The sequence below is a fragment of the Zonotrichia albicollis genome, chromosome 26, assembly GCF_047830755.1.
Source record: "Zonotrichia albicollis isolate bZonAlb1 chromosome 26, bZonAlb1.hap1, whole genome shotgun sequence".
Taxonomy (NCBI): domain Eukaryota; kingdom Metazoa; phylum Chordata; class Aves; order Passeriformes; family Passerellidae; genus Zonotrichia; species Zonotrichia albicollis.
Window position 1 is genome coordinate 8,860,142 of NC_133844.1, and position 18,341 is coordinate 8,878,482.

General features: G+C 45.1%; 1 protein-coding gene across 1 annotated transcript in view; it reads left to right on the forward strand.

The window, feature by feature from the left end:
* Positions 1-18,341, forward strand: part of ANTXR1 (ANTXR cell adhesion molecule 1) — a 36,802-nt gene that overhangs the window by 11,191 nt on the left and 7,270 nt on the right. Inside the window, exons 7-15 of the mRNA XM_074559149.1 lie at positions 402-470; positions 1,026-1,106; positions 4,006-4,066; positions 5,026-5,124; positions 8,579-8,648; positions 8,980-9,058; positions 9,762-9,857; positions 14,174-14,215; positions 18,060-18,155. Of these exons, the coding sequence (XP_074415250.1) occupies positions 402-470; positions 1,026-1,106; positions 4,006-4,066; positions 5,026-5,124; positions 8,579-8,648; positions 8,980-9,058; positions 9,762-9,857; positions 14,174-14,215; positions 18,060-18,155 (693 nt within the window). The remainder of the gene's footprint in view (positions 1-401; positions 471-1,025; positions 1,107-4,005; positions 4,067-5,025; positions 5,125-8,578; positions 8,649-8,979; positions 9,059-9,761; positions 9,858-14,173; positions 14,216-18,059; positions 18,156-18,341) is intronic.

Below are 18,341 nucleotides of genomic sequence, written 5' to 3' on the forward strand. Positions count from 1 at the left end.
CATCCCTGGGGTTCAAACACACATTCTCAGCATCCCCAATGCTCCTTTGGATATTCTCCCTGCAGAGATGAGCAATTGGCCTTTGCCGGTCAAACCAGGGTGATCTAAACTTGGCAGAGGGAATTTCTGCATGGCTTTGCTATGGACAGAGTTTTCCCTCTCAGTCTGTCCAAAGTGCAGCATTAAATCCAACAACAACGAGAAGAATTGGGTTTGTAGAGTAAAACCAACATTTGTCCTTACTTCCTACATCTCACAGAAGTTTTCTGCTGACCAATCTCACGGCTCCTGCTTAGCTCTAGCTGCAGTTCTGCTGTCTCTGAGGCCTGGCTTTGCAGCTTTTCTGTGGTTTTAAGGGTTCCCCCCCATGGGTGACCCTGCTGTGCCCCTGTCCCCTGCAGGCCAACCGCTCCAGGGACCTGGGGGCCACCGTGTACTGCGTGGGGGTGAAGGACTTCAACGAGACCCAGGTGAGAACCCAGCCTTGGAGCCCGCAGGAGGCTCCTCCTCATCACCACAGAGGTTCTCAATGCTCCTCTGAGCCCCTCCAACCTCCCCAAAGCATCCCCTGGCGTCTGCCTGGCTCCTCTCTGAGCACAGGCCCAGCAGCAAATCCCTGTCCGGACAGGAGACCTGAATCAGGCCAATTTCAAAGAATTTTGGAAGAGTTGAGGTTGGAAAACGCCTCCATGATTTTGGAGTCCAACTTGCTTTCGGTTTGCCCTAAAGATCATTAGCCCCTGGGTACCAGTGAAAACCACGTTCTGTCTCATCTCCAAATCCTTTCTGATCCCTGATGTGAAAAATCCCTGATTTATAAACCAACCAGGCTAACAGGACAAACATTTTCCGGCCCAATAAACCACCTGTGGTTTATTCCCTGTGTTGCCTCACAGGGGCACCCCAGAGAGGGCAGCTGAGCATTGGAGGGTTTTGTTTTTAATCTGGGGAAGTGTTAATTACCTGCCTGCAGGCTAATTGATGTCCCCCTCTGCATTTCTGTTCCGTTTGTCCCCCTGTGGCAGCTGGCCCGGATTGCTGACAGCAGAGACCATGTGTTCCCTGTCAACGATGGCTTTGAGGCCCTGCAGGGCATCATCGACTCTGTGAGTATTGTCACCCCCTGGTTGCACTCCTGGGCTTGGGTTTGCCTGCTGGAAAATAATTCACTGGATCACTCAGGCCAAGGGCAGCAGCCTTGGTCTGCGCTCAAATGCTGATTTGGGGTGGAATTTGTCAATAGGGCCCAGTTTCCCCATTCCTGTGGTGCCTTGGGGAGGCTGGGCTCGAGCAGAGTTACAGAATAAAGCAGGGATTGATTCAAAGATCTCCTCCATGGATCCACCTTGGGCAGCCCAAGATGGACCAAAATGGGCGCAAAATGAACCCAAGATGAACCCAGGATGAACCAAAATGGAGCCAGGATGAACCAAAATGGGCACAAAATGACCCCAAGATGAACCAAAATGGGCAACAGGTCACAAGGTCCGTCACTTTTACAAGTTCTGCTCTATTTACATATTGGAGTTAATTTCCTAATTACAGATTTAGGTTCTGAAGTCTCATCCTGCTTGTTTTCTCTCTTCATTCCACATTGTTTGTGCTCTTGGGCCTGAGATTTGGGTGGTTGTCCTTGGTCCCCAGCTAGAGCAGGAATTGCTTTGTCTTCCTACCCTGTGAAGAGAGTTTCCCCCCCATATTTTCCCCCCCATTTTTTCCCCCCATATTTTTCCCCCCAGTTTTCCCAGTGCTCTCACATGCACATGGACCCCAGCCCTGCTTTGTTGCTTTTCCTGGCACTGCCTGAGCTCTCTGGGACAATCAGGTGCCGCATTTCATTTATTTCATTTATTTCAGAGAGCAGCACAACACCACCACCACCAGAGCAATGCTTGGCTCCCCAGCCCTGCATTCCCTCCACAGCTGTTTTTAATGAATCCCAGCTCTGCCTCCCCTTCCAGTTGTGATTTTTCAACCTCCAGGAGCTGCTCCAGCTGAGAGGGGAGGGAAAATTCCCATTTTGGGAAGGAGGGAAGGGAACAGGGATGGATCCCTGCAGCAGCCTGGGAGAAGGGAAGAGGGTTTGTGGGTGAAAGGAATGGCAAGGAGGGCACTGATCACCCAGAGAATAACAAACAATGTCTGCATTCCTGGAAAATCAGCTCCCTCTTCCCTTGCCAAAAGGAGCCCTGGGCTGCAATTGTAATTTTTGTCCTTTTGCACTAATTCTGCGCTTTGAGTCAGGGTGTGTGCTTGGAAACTTAATCTAAATCAAAATAAATATTGCAGTTGGCACCGTGGAAGCGTTCAGGGGCAGATTTTATGGTCATGTAAAGGGGTTAGACTGGACTGGAGATCTGCATCATCCACCTGCAGTTCCCCCCTCTGAGCCAGCAGGAATGGTTGTAAATGGCTGGGCAGAGGTCGTTCGTCTCAGATTTAATCATGGGAGGGGCTTTACTTCATTTTGAAAAGTGCTGATTGTGTTTTACAGTCTCTGTGGTTTTCCTTATTCTATTTTAAAATTCTCATATTTTAAAATTCTTCTATTTTAAATTCTTCTACTTTAAATTCTCCTGTTTTGGATCCTCCAGTTCTGTTCTCAGCTGCTGATTTCTCTTTTTCCCCACTCGACAGTTCCTGTACAGCCTTGTTGCTGCCAATCTCCTCTCCCCTCGCCTGTCAGGCTGCACCAGCTCTGAGCATCCTCCAGCCCCTGGGTACTTTCAGCTCTGCTTTCTCAGTAAAACTTCTGTCTCAATGTTTGAAACCTTCAAACTTCTGTCTGAATGTTTCTAGGAGCAGCTTTTGCAATTAGGTATAAACAAAACCCAAAAATTCTCTTTTCCTTGCAGGGTTTGTTGCATTGGTTGCTGTTCTTCCCTCGCAGATGTTTCAGTTTAAAGTTGGGAAAATGGTTTTCGTGCTGGGTTTGAGTCACCCAAGGATGCTTGGCTGGCGTTTGCTGGGCTCTGGGAGCTGAGCTTGGCTGAGCCCCCCAGGAATAATAATAATAACAATAATAATAATAATAATAACAATAACAATAACAATAACAATAATAATACATTATAATACATTATAATACGTTATAATACATTATAATACGTTATAATACGTTATAATACGTTATAAATAAAACTCAATAAAAATAAACAATAAATAGTAAATATAAATAATTACATAGATAATAAATAATGAATAATAATAGATAATAAAAATAAAGAATAGAATAAATAAATAATAGAATAATAAAATAAATAACTAAAAACTAAATAATAAAAATAATAAATAATAAAAATAATTAATAACATAGATAATAAATGAATAATAAATAAAAAGTAAATCATAACATGATAAAATAAAAATAACTAAAAGCTAAATAATAAAAGAAATAATATAAATAAATTATAACATAGATAAGAAATAAATAAATAAAACATAATAAAAATTAATAATAAATGGTAAGTATAAATAATAACATCGAAAATAATAGTTAATAATAATAGATCATAAAAATAAATAAATAATGAATAATGAATAATTAATAAAAATGAATAAATAATGAATAATGCCTCTGCCCTGAGAGCCAAGCCTGAGCCAAGCGAATCACTGCAATAAAGTGCTTAAAGGCAGGGCCAGCCCTCCCAAGGACTCTCTGGCCCAACAGTTCAGCTTAAACTGGAAATGTTTGAGTCCAAACTCGAGTGATGCCCCCACAGCCCTGGGGGGCTGCAGACAATCAGCAATAATTTCAGAGTTATTGCAGAAAATGGGGCACAAAGGGGCAGGGGAGAGCCTGGCACCCTCAGCCTGGCACCCTCAGCCTGGCACAGCCCAGGGGGCACTGGGGCCTGTTTGGGGGTTCAGGGTGGGGAGCCCAGGGCTGGGGTTGTGCCCCAGCGCAGATTGCTCTGCTGGGTTCAGGGGCTGTTTGCACATCTCTGTTTCCATCTCTGTCTCCGTGGGAACCGGGCTGAGGAATTCACTTTTTGTCTCCCTCAGATTCTGAAGAAATCCTGCATAGAGATCCTGGCAGCAGAGCCCTCCAGCATCTGTGCAGGGGGTGAGTCTGAACCAGCCCACATTCTCCTTGTTGCCCAAAATGCAATGTTCAGTCCATCTCTAACTGCTGGAGAGCGCCACATTCACCAATTACCAAATCTCACCTTTATTTTGGGGTGGATTTCTCTTTCAGGGCAGTTTGCACTGCCCCACTTCTGCCAAGTGGTGTCAAATGGGATTTTTCTTACAGAAAAGGCCTAAATTCCTGCCTGAGAGGAATGAGGGGTTTGTCTTTACAAACTGTGGTGGATAAAACCAGCATTGAGAAATGAAAGGAATAATGGGAAGGATTCCACTGATTGGTGAATGGAAAAGGATATTTGCTTTTACAAATAAACTTTGGGGTTGCTGATAAATGAAATTGGGCGTTAAAGATGGAAGAAGCAATGGGGAATAAAAACCCCTAAATTCTGTAAGAATTAAAAATTAAAAGGGAGGGTTGTGCATTAGAGGGCAATCTTTGGGATCAGGAAGTCTGAACCTCAAGTACCCCAGAAATGAGGAAAGAGAGAAGGGAAATGTGGCTGGAAATTGGGATAAAAAGAGCAGCTGCGTTCTCCAAAAATCGGAGATCCCAGGGCAATGCCCCATGGGCTCTCCCTTTATTGGAATAAATCAAAGAGCTCCTCTGTCTCCTTTTTGGACACAAACCCCTGGTGTTTGTGGGTTAATTTTCCTAGCAAAAATTAAAAATTAAAAGAAGGGTTTCACAGTAGAGGGAAATCTTCAGTATCAGGCATATCAGAAGGTCTGAACCTCTCAAGTACATCAGAAATGGGGGAAGAGAGAAGGGAAGTTGGGATAAAAAGGGAGGCTGCATCCTCCAAAAATCTGAGAGACCAGGGGATGCCCCATGGGCTCTCCCTTTATTGGAATAAATCAGAGTGCTCCTGTGTCTCCTTTTTGGACACAACCCCTGGTGTTTGTGGCTGGTTTTGCTGACGCTGGCTGTTTTGGCAGAGTCCTTCCAGGTGGTGGTCAGGGGGAACGGGTTCCGGCACGCCCGCAACGTGGACAGGGTGCTGTGCAGCTTCAGGATCAACGACACCCTCACCCTCAGTAAGGAGCACTGAAATTCTCCTGATTGATTAAAAAAATAGGGATATTGGCATGGATGTCTAGTGCTGATACCCAGCTGTGACGGGCAAGAACTCTCTGACAGCTTAAAGTTAGAAAGTGTGTGTTTATTGTGGGCTAACTCCCAAATACACACCCAATTTACAGGTGATTACAGAGCCCTTTTATTCTATACAAGTATTGAATACCCAAAATACAAATACATATTCATGACTTTGGTACATCCCATCCCCTGCTCCATATGGTAATTAGTTCAAAAGTCATTAAGCATGTGTGGTTTGTCCCTTGAAATGGGTCCCTTTCATGGGGAGGGGGTCCCAAAATGAGGAAGTAAATGAAGTCTTCCTCCTTCTGACCTTTCTACCTTTTCAATGCAAATATGACAAATGAACCCTTGGTAGAGCTCCCATTCCCCATTTTCAGTTGGTTTCAGAACAGAGGAGGCCACAATTGTCTTTTGTTCCTAAAAACAATTGTCTCGCGTTCCTAAAAAACAATTGCCTTATGTTCCTAGAAGCCATTTATCAATTCCTATATTCTTCTATAAGAATATACTCTTATAATTCTGTATTATAAACCCAGCTAGCCAAACATTGTGTTGACAAGCAATCAGTTATTAGTTAACTACTAACTCTTAACTTCATCAAGGCCTACCCGTTTATTTTAATTAACTCCAATAAAGCTTATCTCTAGCTAAAAACTTAGCTCCTCTAAAATTCCTAAATTCCCTAAAGTTTATGTCTCACTTTGATAGAATTTTTAATAGGCTTATAATAATAATTTAATAGCTTTTTAAAATAGATGTATAATTTTTCCTTTCATTTAGCAGCTCCCTGGTGGGTGGGGCAGGGAATGAGGGAGGGGTTTTGGCTCATCTGGGGGGACACAACCCAAACCCTCTCCCTGAGAGAGCTGAACCAGGATTTTATGGAAACCTCCTGGAGGCTGGAAAGCTCAGCTGCCTTTGTTTGCCTCTGACTGCATCAGGGAGGGAGGTATTTATAAAGATAACACTAAGCCAACAGTTCCTGAAACCTTAAATTATCCCAGATGAGGCGCAGCGAGCAGGGCCGGGACGTGCGGAGGTTAAAGCATGAGCTAATGGGGTTTTATTGGGATTATTGGCAGGGAAAGGGGGCAGGTGAGGGAGCAGAGGCTCAGAATGTGCAGGATAAAGTAAAAGGAACATCTGCAGAAAGCAAGAGGGGTGTTTGGCTGAGCAGAGCAGTGATCAGAGCAATGTTCAGCAGCAGGGTGTCCCCTTTTTCCTTGTGTCCCCTTTTTCCTTTTCCCCCTTTTTCCTTTTCCCCCTTTTTCCTTTTCCCCCTTTTTCCCCTTTCCTTTCCTTTTCCCCCTTTTTCCTTTTCCCCCTTTTTCTTTTCCTCTTCCCTTCCCTTCCCTTTCCTTTTCCCCCTTTCCTTTCCTTTCCCCCTTTTTTCCCCTTCCCTTTCCTTTCATTTTCCCCCTTTTTTCCCCATCCCTTTCCTTTCATTTTCCCCCTTTTTTCCCCATCCCTTTCCTTTCATTTTCCCCCTTTTTTCCCCTTCCCTTTCCTTTCATTTTCCCCCTTTTTCCCCATCCCTTTCCTTTCCCCCTTTTCCCCCCTTTGTTTTGTTTTTGCTGTTGTTTTGGGGAGGTTTTTTTGAAGCTTGCTCTCTTATTTGAGGCTTGCTCCCAAAGCATCCTGCATACATCAAAGCTTTATTTTTTATGATGGTGGTCAGGAAATATTGCAGGTCCTGCCTTGCCAGAAGGTCCCACCCCTGCTGACGGCACAAGGAATGATTTCTCTTGCTGGGAGTGATGGGTTTTCCAGGCTGCCCTGAGCTGCTCAGGTGCAGGAGCACTGGGATAGGACTGCAGGGTCTGAGCAGGGCCAGGAGCCTGCTTGGAGGGGCACCCACAGAGCCCAGAATTGGCTTTTTTGGGGAGGTTTGACCCTCCTGCGCTCTGCTCAGAGCCAGTTTGGGTCGTTTTGGGGGGGTTTTACAGCCAGCCCCTCTCCGGGGTGCAGGAATCTGCCCTGCAGCCGAGCAGGGATGAGAGCCCTGCTTTGTTTGCTGTCCCTGGGTGAGCTTTCAGGCCGAGTTATGCAATCCAAATGGATGCTCCTTTGTTTGGAGCACAGCTCGTTTTTGCGGCCGAGCACAAAACAGCCTCCACACACACTGATCTGTGCCTGGAGCTCGATAAAGCTCCCAGAGGGGCTGATGGCAGCGGGCAGGGGCAGGAACAGAAACAGAAACCTGAGAGAGCCGAGTGCAAGGCCTGGCAGCACGGAGCAGCTTTTGCTGTGTGGGTGCTGGCACGGAGCAGGTTTGGCCTCGCCTCCTCAGCAAAGGGAAAACAAGACACTGATCGCCGTTTTCTTGGCTTGTGTGCCGAGACAACGTGATAAATTCATGATATGCTCATAGATCAGGGTGAGGAGAGCCCAGCTTGCCCAGAGGGCTGGGACAGGGGTGGGCAGCCCCAGTGTCCCCATTGTCCCCAGGGGCACAGAGCTCTGGCTCCAGGCTGCAGAGCAGGAGCATCACCCAGGGCTCCTCACGCTCTGGGGAGTTTCTCCCATCACTTTTACAGCAGTGAGATTCAGGCTGGAAGGTTTAGCTGAGGGTCAGAGGCTTCTGCCTTAAAATGCAGCATTTTCCATAATGTACAGATATGCTAATATACAGATATCCTAATGTACAGATATCCTAACTTCTGTAATGTACCGATATCCTAATGTACCTATATCCTAATATTCCTGATATCCTAATACCCCTATATCCTAACTTCTGTAATGTACAGATATCCTAATATACAGATATCCCAAGGTACGAATATCCTGATTTCTGTAATGTACAGATATCCCAATGTACCTATATCCTAATTTACCTATTTACTAACTTCTGTAATGTACGGATATCCTAATGTAGAGATATCCTAATTTCTGTAATGTACAGACATTCTAATGTACCTATATCCTAATGTATCTATATCCTAACTTCTATAATGTACAGATATCCTAATATACAGATATGCTAATGTATCTATATCCTAATTTCTGTAATGTAGAGATATCCTAATTTACCTATATGCTAATGTTCCTATATCCTAACTTCTATAATGTACATATATCCTAATTTACCTATATGCTAATGTTCCTATATCCTAATTTGTGTAACGTACAGATATTCTAATGTAGAGATATCCTAATTTATGTAATGTACAGATATCCTAATGTACCTATATCTTGATTTCTGTAATGTACAGATATCCTGATTTACCTAATCCTGATTCACCTATTTCCTAATTTCTGTAATGTACAGACATCCCAATGTCCTCACCCCCATCTCGTTTATGCACCAATGGCAAGGAAAGCCCTCATTTAATTTTCTCCTTGAGGCCTGTGTGGGTGATGTGGCTCTAACCCCCCTGTTCCCCTCTGCAGATGAGAAGCCTTTCGTGGTGGAGGACACCTACCTGCTGTGCCCAGCACCTGTGCTCAGGGAAGTTGGCATGTAGGTTTTGCTGCCCCAAAATTCACGTGGCCATGGGGAGATGGGGCTGGGTCTCATCCCTGAAATCTGTTTCTCTCTTATTTGACCCCAAGCTGCCATCCTGTGATGTTCTGTACCAGCTGAACACCCTGCCCATGGGGAGATGGGGCTGGGTCTCATCCCTGAGTTCTGTTTCTCTCTTATTTGACCCCAAGCTGCCATACCCTGGTGCTCAGTGCCAGCTGTGCCCTGCAGCAGTGGGAATCGCCTGTCCAAGAGGATTTCTGAGCACCCAGGGCACCAGACAGAGGGCTGGCCAGGAGCTGCCCTGACCTGTTTCTGCTTTTTCCAGGGAAGCAGCTCTGCAAGTGAGCATGAACGATGGGCTGAGCTTCATCTCCAGCTCCGTCATCATCTCCAGCACGCACTGTGTGAGTTGGGGTCCCCAAAATGCTCCTGGGGTTTAACTGAAAGGGGGCTTGGAACGTGTGGCATTGTGACATTTTGGGTGTCTTGTGTGCCACGAGGTGGCCAAGCCTTCAGGCTCCAGGTCTGGGCTGGGACAGGCTTGGGGAGGCTGGGCTAGAGCACAGTTTAGGAATAAAGCAGGAATTTATTAAAATTTATTATCTGTGGATCCACCTGGGGCAGCACAAGAGCCCTGCCAGGGCTGCACCCAAGATGAACCAAAATGGGCACAAAATGGACCCAAGATGAACCAAAATGGGCACAAAATGAACCCAAGATGAACCAAAATGGGCCCAAATTCACGACAGGTCACAGGATCTGTCACTTTTATAATTCTGCTCCATTTACATCTTGGAGTTCATTGCCCAATTCCAGCTTTAGGTTATTATCAAGCCCCGTCCTCGTTTTTCCCTCTTCATTCCGCGTTGGTTGTGCTCCTGGGCAAAGATGAGGTTGTCTTGGTCCAGGTTCTCCAGAAGTTCCTTCTGCAGATGCCAGGTGTGTCAGGGGTGTCACAGGTGTGTCAGGGGTGTCACAGGTGTGTCGGGGTGTCACAGGTATCAGGGTTTCACAGGTCACAGGTGTCTCAGGGGTGTCACTGGGATGTCTCAGGTGTGTCAGGGGTGTCACAGGTGTCACACTCTGTGCTCTCTGTGCTCTCCCCAGTCTGATGGCACCATCCTGGCCATTGCCTTGCTGATCCTGTTCCTGCTGCTGGCCCTGGCTCTGCTCTGGTGGTTCTGGCCCCTCTGCTGCACCGTGGTAAGTGGCACCAATCACCAGCACCCCTTCAGCAAATGCAGTCACGGGGAGGAGGCAGAGCTTTCTCTCCTTTTTTTCACCTCTCTGGTGGGGCATCCTGAGGATCAGCAGCCGGGGTGGCTCCCTGTGCTCTGCTCACCCCAGAATTCTGTAAAATCAGAGCTAAAGGGTGATGAGGATGGAACAGGGGGCAGTCAGGGCTCTCAGGAGTGAGCTGAGGGCACGGGAGCTGCCTTGCACAACAGCCCAGAGCTGCAACCTCGAGTCACCAAACCACAGACATGGCCCTGGATCCCAGCCCGGGGACGGCTCCGGGATAATTGGGGATGTGTCAGGGGAAAAAAGGGAAAAAAACACAGCAGCCTCTTCCTCGCCGAGGATAAATGTGTTTCTGAGCGACAAGCACATTTCTGAGGGCTGAAATTGCTCTTGGCACGCTCTGTGATTGGAGAGGAGTCATCGGTGTGCAGCAGTTCTCCAGGAAAGAGCCCGAGCCAGCTCCATCCCTGGAGTGGAGGGGCTGCATCAACAATATAATAAACCCTCACCCTGGGGTTTATCTGGAGCCCAGCATCCCCTGGCTCCTGGCCATGGAGGAATGCTCTTTCCAAATGCATCCAGCTTTATTGGCCTCCCAGGGGCTCTGGGGTGAGGCTGGAATCCAGAACTGCAGTTTACAGTAGAGGCAATTGTTGCTTAGCAGGTCAGAACAACAACAGCTCTTGGCTGTGCCTGGTGCAGTGCACAGGCACAACTCCCCTGGATACCTGTGCAGGATCTTACAGAAAATGGGAGAATTCCCCTGGATACCTGTGCAGGATGTTACAGAAAATGGGAGAATTCCTCTGGATACCTGTGCAGGATGGTACAAAAGTATGGGAGGATTCCTCTGAAACCTGTGCAGGATGTTACAAAAATATGGGAGGATCCCCCTGGATACCTGTGCAGGATGGTATAAAAATATGGGAGAATTCCCCTGAAACCTGTGCAGAATCTTACAGAAAATGAGAGGACTCCCTGGATACCTGTGCAGGATGGTACAAAAATATGGGGAGGATTCCCCTGAAACCTGTGCAGGATGTTACAGAAAATGGGAGAATTCCCCTGGATACCTGTGCAGGATGTTACAAAAATATGGGAGAATTCCCCTGGATACCTGTGCAGGATGTTATAAAAATATGGGAGAATTCCCCTGAAACCTGTGCAGGATGTTACAGAAAATGGGAGAATTCCCCTGGATACCTGTGCAGGATGGTACAAAAATATGGGAGGATTCCCTGGATACCTGTGCAGGATGGTCTCTCCCTTTACTGGGATGCTCTCTCCCTTTACTGGGATGGGAATTTCTCCAAAATTCCATTTCTCCAAAATTCCATTTCTCCAAATTTTCATTCCTCTAAAATTTCATTTCTGTCCCTAAGGAGAAGATTGTGCTTTGTTGCAGCTGAAGAAATTGGGACAGGCTTGCTTTAGCTTTGAAGTGTGGAGCAGCAGATCTCCGAGGAGAAGGCACAGCAGATAGGACAGAAATAAAAAGGAAATGTTCCTTTCCCCAGCTCATACCTCAAATATGAAGCAGTCACAGGACTGAGAGGTCAAAACTATAAATATGCAAGGGGGAAAAAAATAAGGAAATTAGTCAGATGGATCATGGTTAATGCCATTAAAAATCCTTGTTTATTGAGACAGCAAGAATATATATTCGGTGTTTTCCAGAGGAGTGAAGGGAATTAAGGACAAAAATAATCTGCCCAGTTAACAGCACGCCTCCAAGCTCCAGTCCTAATTAGAGGCAAAGTCCTTTATTCCTTATTTTGTGCTGTTTGCTTGGATTTAAATGATGATCTGTCCCATCCTGGAGCCGACATCTCTGCTGACAAGAACCACATTGCCCCGTTCATCATGTGAAACCCCAGGGACACTCAGAGAGCACTGAAAACACCCCAGACACATTCCTGGGATCTGCAAATTCTGGGCTCAGCCTCTGCTTTCCTGAACGGCCGCAGAAATCCCAGGGCAGCAGGAAATTCATCATTCCCAGGGTTTGAAACCTGCCTGGAGCTGGGTGGTGGCATTGCTGTGCCCTGCCATGGGGTGATCCATCTCAGTGGGAGCCCAAAATGAGGGTCTCAATGTCCTAAAATTAGGGTCTGAATGCCCCAAAATGAGGGTCTTGGTATAGCTCCAAAATAAGGGTCTCAATGTCCTAAAATGAGTATTTCAGTGTCCCAAACTGAGGGTCTCAAGTTCCCCAAAATGAGGGGTTTCAATGTCCCAAAATTAGGATCTCAGTGCCCCAAAATGAGGGTCTCAATGTCCCAAAATGAGGGTTTTTGAGACCCAAAACAAGGAGCTCAGTGTGAGCCCCAAAATGAGGGTGTCAGTGCCCCAAAATGAAGATTTCAGAGCCCCAAAATGAGGATCTTGGTACCCCAAAAATGAGAGTCTCAGTGCCCCAAAATGAAGATTTCAGAGCCCCAAAATGAGGATCTTGGTACCCCAAAAATGAGAGTCTCAGTGCCCCAAAATGATGATTTCATGCCCCTGGAGCTGGAGCTGTCAGAACCCAAGGGGGAGAAGGAAAAGCTTTGTGCTGTTTGAAGGCCTGGGCAGCGAGTCAGAAATGAGATTTTTCTTGGTAAGAGTTGAACTTCAGCGAGTCAGAAATGAGAATTTTTTTTTTGTAAAATTTGAACTTTGAAAGGTCACACAGCTCAAAGGCACAGAGACTGAACTCCCTTATCTCCAGCCTTGTCCAAATTCACCAACCCCTGCTGCCAATTCACTCTGAGAAGTGCAAAGCACCCAAAAATGGCAGGAATGTCCTTTTTCCCCCCCGTTTTGGCCTGTGACAGAAAACACTTGATCTGTGTGCAGAAATCAGCCAGTTTGTGTGTACGTGTGTGCCCATGGGAGGAATGCAAATGTATGGAAATGAGCCACGGCCTCAATTCCAAGCGTGCAATCTGCACTGGTGCTGGCTCAGGAATTGTGCTTGGATGCTCTGCTGGACCAAAACTGGATGGGTTATTCTGATTTTTAACTCTGTATCATTCTGAGTAATTTTCACAGTTTTCATTGGTTTGGGACATTTTCGTAGCTTTTGTCGTTTTTGGTCATTGTCATGGTCTTTGTCATTTTTGGTCATTGAGACGGTTTTGATCATTTTGGGTCATTTTCACAGGGTTTTTTGGTAGTTTCAATAGTTTTCATGATTGTCCCTGCCCTCCCCTTGGAAAGTCTCTGTTGCTCTTGGAGGCTCCATTGGCTGCAGCTGCTGCCAAGCCCTGCATGCGAAGTTTCTGCATGAAATAATGGGCTCACACCCTCAGCCCTGGGCTGGTTCCTATGGAGAAATCCTGGAGCCTCTCCCTGCTCCATTGGGAACCTCAGTCAGCCATAGATCCATGTCTGCATTTTTATTTTTATTTTTATTTTTATTTTTATTTTTATTTTTATTTTTATTTTTATTTTTGTGTTTATTTTATTTTTATTTTTAATATTTATTCTTCTATTTATATATTTATATTATATTTATATTTTTATATTCATAAATATGTGAATATATGTATATATATTTATGAAAATAAAATATAAATATACATTTATACACATACATAAATATATAATTATATAATATAATAATATTATATATTTATATATAATATAATGTAATAAAATAAAATATAAATATAAATATTTATTCATCTGTTTATAAAAATATATCTTTATATATTTATATTCTATCTATCTGTTTTGGTTTATTTTATTTTATTATCCACATAAATATATATTTAATATTTTGTATTTCTATATTTATATTTATAGTTTTATGTTTTTTAAATTTTATATTTATATAGATAAAGAAAGGATTTTTTTTTAGAAAATATAGCTACAGACTGTCACTGGGGATGTAAATAGATGTATATATGTAAATATATGTATAATGTATTAGGTAAATAGATGTATATGTAAACAGATGTATATGTAAATAGATATACATATATATATTTATATATAAAATATTTATATTTCTATTATATATTTATATTATATCTTTATGGTTAGGTTTATTGTAATTTTTTTTATATTTATATAAATATAAATATATTTAATATTTTGTATTTCTATATTTATAGTTTTAAGTTTATTTTAATTTTATATTTATATAACTAAAGAAAGGATTTTTCAGAAAAATGTCATAGCCACTGGGGATGTCCCCGTGGCTTTGGGACACCCCTGAGTGACAGAGGGCTGGAGCAGCGTTTGAGGAACAAAACACCAATTTATGATTCTCTTTCTCTTTAATCTTCCAGATCATCAAGGAGCCTCCCCCTCCTCCTGCAGAGGACAGCGAGGTGAGTGACCCTTAGGGGACAAGGTTTTGGTCAGTGTCCTCAGAAAAAGTGATTAAATCACCCCAGAAAAGGTGATTAAATCCAGGTAGCAAAGGAGAGCTCAGCCCATCCCTCCTCACCTGGCCGGAGCGCTCAGGTGTGATTCACACACGCAGCCCCTGAGCCTGTGTTTAACTCTGACTTTGCCAAAATCTTGGCTCAGGATTTTCTGTTTCGCTCCAAAGAGGAGATGGGGTTGATTTCCTACAATCCATTTTTCAGCTCGCAGACATCCCCCTTCCCCTGCAGCAGCAGGGTTACACTTGGATTACAGTTGGATTCTTTCCTTCTCACGAAATCCTTGGCCATAAAAGACGAAAAAAAACCACACAAAAAAAGAAAATAAAACCAAAAAAGGAATTCTTGCATCAGCAGGTTTGGGAGCTGAAGGCCACAGGAGGAAGGAGAATACATTGCACTCTGACAAGGAGGGGAGGCAGCTCTGCTCTCAGAGGTTTCACTGAACTCTGCTTCATGGCCAAATTTCAGTTTCACAGCAAATTTCAGTTTCACAGCCAATTTTCAGTGTCATGGACAATTTTCAATTTCATAGCCAAATTTCAGCTTCATAGCCAAATTTCAGTTTCACAGCCAAATGAATTTCAGATGAATTTCAGTGTCATGGCCAAATTTCAGTTTCACAGCCAAATTTCAGCTTCACAGCCAAATTTCAGTTTCATAACAAATTTTCAGTTTTATAACCAAATTTCAGCTTCATGGCCAAATTTCAGTTTCATGGCCAAATTTCAGTTTCATGGCCAATTTTCTATTTCATAGCCAAATTTCAGCTTCAGAGCCAAATTTCAGTTTCAGAGCCAAATGAATTTGAAATGAATTTCAGTGTCTTGGCCAATTTTCAGTGTCCTGGCAAAATTTCAGCTTCACAGCCAAATTTCAGTTTCATAACCAAATTTCAGCTTCGTAACCAATTTGCGGCTTCATAACCGAATTTCAGTTTCATGTTTGTGTCTCGAGGGTGAGCTCGGATGAAGCTGGAGGTGTCCAGGCCGCAGAGGAGAAGGTTCTGGGATCCTTCAAAGGCACCAAAGCCTTCCCCAGCTCCCTGGGAACGCCAGGGTGTCCCCAAAGTGTCACCAAGGGGCGGCCATGGGGTTTGGGATGGCTCCAGGGGTGGCAGGAAGGAGTCCTGAACTAAAATCCCACACCAAAATTCAATGAGGAATCTCCCACACAGAGCGGCGATTGCCGTGCCGTGGCTCAGCCCTCGGTGCCGGCAGAGCTCTCCATAAATGCTGAATTCTGACAAAATTCAGGCGCTGCAGGGACAACTGGGAAAATAATTATAAGGGTGGGGAGAGGGGTAAGTTGTCCAATTTTTTTTTTTTTAATTTTTTTTTAATATCTGGCCAAATTTGAGTTCTTACCCTGAGTGGTTCAGCTGTCCCTTTGGAGCCCGAATTATCCTCGTGTTACCCACAGACGAGGTTCCCTCAGGTCAGGGTCACAGCATGCAGAGCCTGGCCCCCGAGATAAACACACATCTTTGTTTTGTGCAACCCAGCACTTCCCTGACTGTGCAACGCAGCTCTGAAAAGAAACCCTGGCTCCATCTAAAGCAGATTGTGGCGCTGGGAGGGCGCCAGCCCCTGCTCAGCCCGTTCCCAGCATCCTCAAACGCCCCTGGGGCTGCTTGTGGGGCTGGGGCTCCTCAGGTACCGACCCCAGGCGGAGAGAGCGCGGCTGGGGCGGGCAGGGGGCGAGGTCAGCCCAAATTGGGGGCTGGAGGTGAAATTGGGGTGTTTTCCTGCTCCTGCCTCTCGCAGCCGTTCCCGGCTCCCCCAGTGCGGTGGGCGCGGAGCCGGGGGGGGCAGGCCGGGGCTCTGGGGGCGTTTTTGGGGCTGCAGACCCTGCCCTGCCCTGCCCTGGCAGAGATGCCAACGGCCCCGGCTGCACCAGCCCGGGCTCCTTTGTTTGTGGCTGCGCTCCGCGCCCCGGGCCCGCAGGGCCTGTGGGGAAAATCTCCTAAACCTTGGAATTTCCTGTTGTGAGCAGTCCAGACTGTGCTGGGCTGAAGGGAGAGAAAAGAGAATTGCTGAAGGAAAATATTTCCATGGCTTCGCTTCCACTTTTTCTCTTTTTTTTTTCTTTCTTTTTTTTTCTTTTTTTCCTTTTTTCTTTTTTCCCTTTTCTTTCTTTTTTTTCCGTTTTTTTTCTTTTTTCCTTTTTTTCTTTTTTCTTTTTTCTTTTTTTCCTTTTTTTTTTACTTTTTCTTCCTGTTTCTCTTCTTTCTTTTTTTTTTCCTTTTTTTTTCCTTTTTTTATTTTCTTTTTTCTTTTTTCTTTATTTTTCTTTATTTTCTTTTTCTTTCTTTTTTCCTTTTTTCTCTTTTTCTTTATTTTCTTCTTTTTCCTTTGTTTTTCCTTTGTTTTTCTTTTTTTTCCTTTTTTTCCTTTGTTTTTCTTTTTGTTTTCTTTTTTTCCTTTTTCTTTTTTTTTTTACTTTTTTCCTTTTCCCCCTTTTTTTTTCTTTTTTTTTTTTCCTTTTCTTTTTCTTTTTTTTTTTTCTTTAAACAAGAAAAATCCTCCTGGCAAGCTTCACGCAGCGATATCAAGTTTTTGGATTGCAGCAAAGAGCCTGAGCAGCCCTGAGGAGAAGAGCCTGGTGCTTGTGACCAGTTGTTCACCCTTGCCCTGGCTCAGGCCACGTTTTGCAGCCCGGTTTCTGTGTTTTGACAAACTGAAATGCTTTTGGTTGCCCTGAAAACCGGAGTTTTTCTTGGATTTTTTTTCCCACCGCCACCCAGTTTTTCAGTTTTCCTGATGGGGAGTTTCAATTTCAAAGTATTTTTGGCTTTTCCAGTTTTGGAAAGCTCCTGAGTTTTGGAGTTTGGCCAAATCCCTGTGAAAAATTAAAGAAAGGAGAAGCAAAAAGAGAGAGGAACCATTTTTCTTTTCTCTCCACGTTTTTCACAGGAAATACTTCACGTTTTTGATGAACTCTGCTTTTCTGCTTTGCCAGTTCACAGCCTGAGCTGTAGGAATTAAAGGGAAAGGCACTGTAAGTGCACACTCTGACCTGGCAGGGAATTTAAAACACCTTGAATTTCACTGGGGCTTTGGCAGGCTCATTTCAAACAATTATAATAATTTATCATTAGGCAAGGACAAGGCAGCCTGGGACTGCTCATCCCTTCCCATCCCTTCCATTCCTTCCCATCCCTGCTTGTTTCTTCCCATCCTTGCTCATCCATTCCCATCCCTGCTTGTTCCTTTCTATCCCTGTCCATTCCTTCCATTCCTGCTCATCCATTCCCATCCCTGTCCATTCCTTCCCATTCCTTTCTACCCCTGCTCATCCCATTCCAGTCCCTGCTCATTCCTTCCCATCCCAAAATCTCATTCCTTTCAAAGCCTGTTCATCCCTTCCCATTCCTGTCCATCCCTTCCATCCCTTCCCATCCCTTTCTATTCCTTTCCACTCCTGCTCATCCATTCCCATCCCTGGTCATCCCTTTCCATCCCTGCTCATTCCTTCCCATCCCAAAATCTCATTCTTTTCAGAGCCTGTTCATCCCTTCCCATCCCTGCTTGTTCCTTCCCATCCCTTCCCATCCCTTCCCATCCCTTCCCATCCCTTCCCATCCCTTCCCATCCCTTCCCATCCCTTCCCATCCCTTCCCATCCCTTTCCATCCCTGCTTGTTCCTTCCCATCCCTTCCATCCCTCTCCATCCCTTCCCATCCCTGCTCATTCCTTTCTATCCATTTCTATCCCCTTTCCATCCCTCCCATCCCTCCCAGCCCTGCCCACTCCCCTGGCAGCTGCAGCCCTGCTGTGTTTTGCAGGAGGAGGATGATGATGGGCTGCCCAAGAAGAAGTGGCCGACAGTGGATGCCTCCTACTACGGAGGGCGAGGAGTGGGCGGCATCAAGCGGATGGAGGTGAGGAGACCCCAGGCAGGGCTCAGGGCCGGGCACAACCTTCCTGAGGTTTTCAGGAGTCCAGATCATTCTTGTGTGGGAATATTGGGGAGGCAAACACAGATTTATGGAGTTCAGTAACGTCCTGGTCCGTGCCTGGGACACTGCCACACAGGTTACCAGGAGATGGTTTCAGTTCTCCTGAAA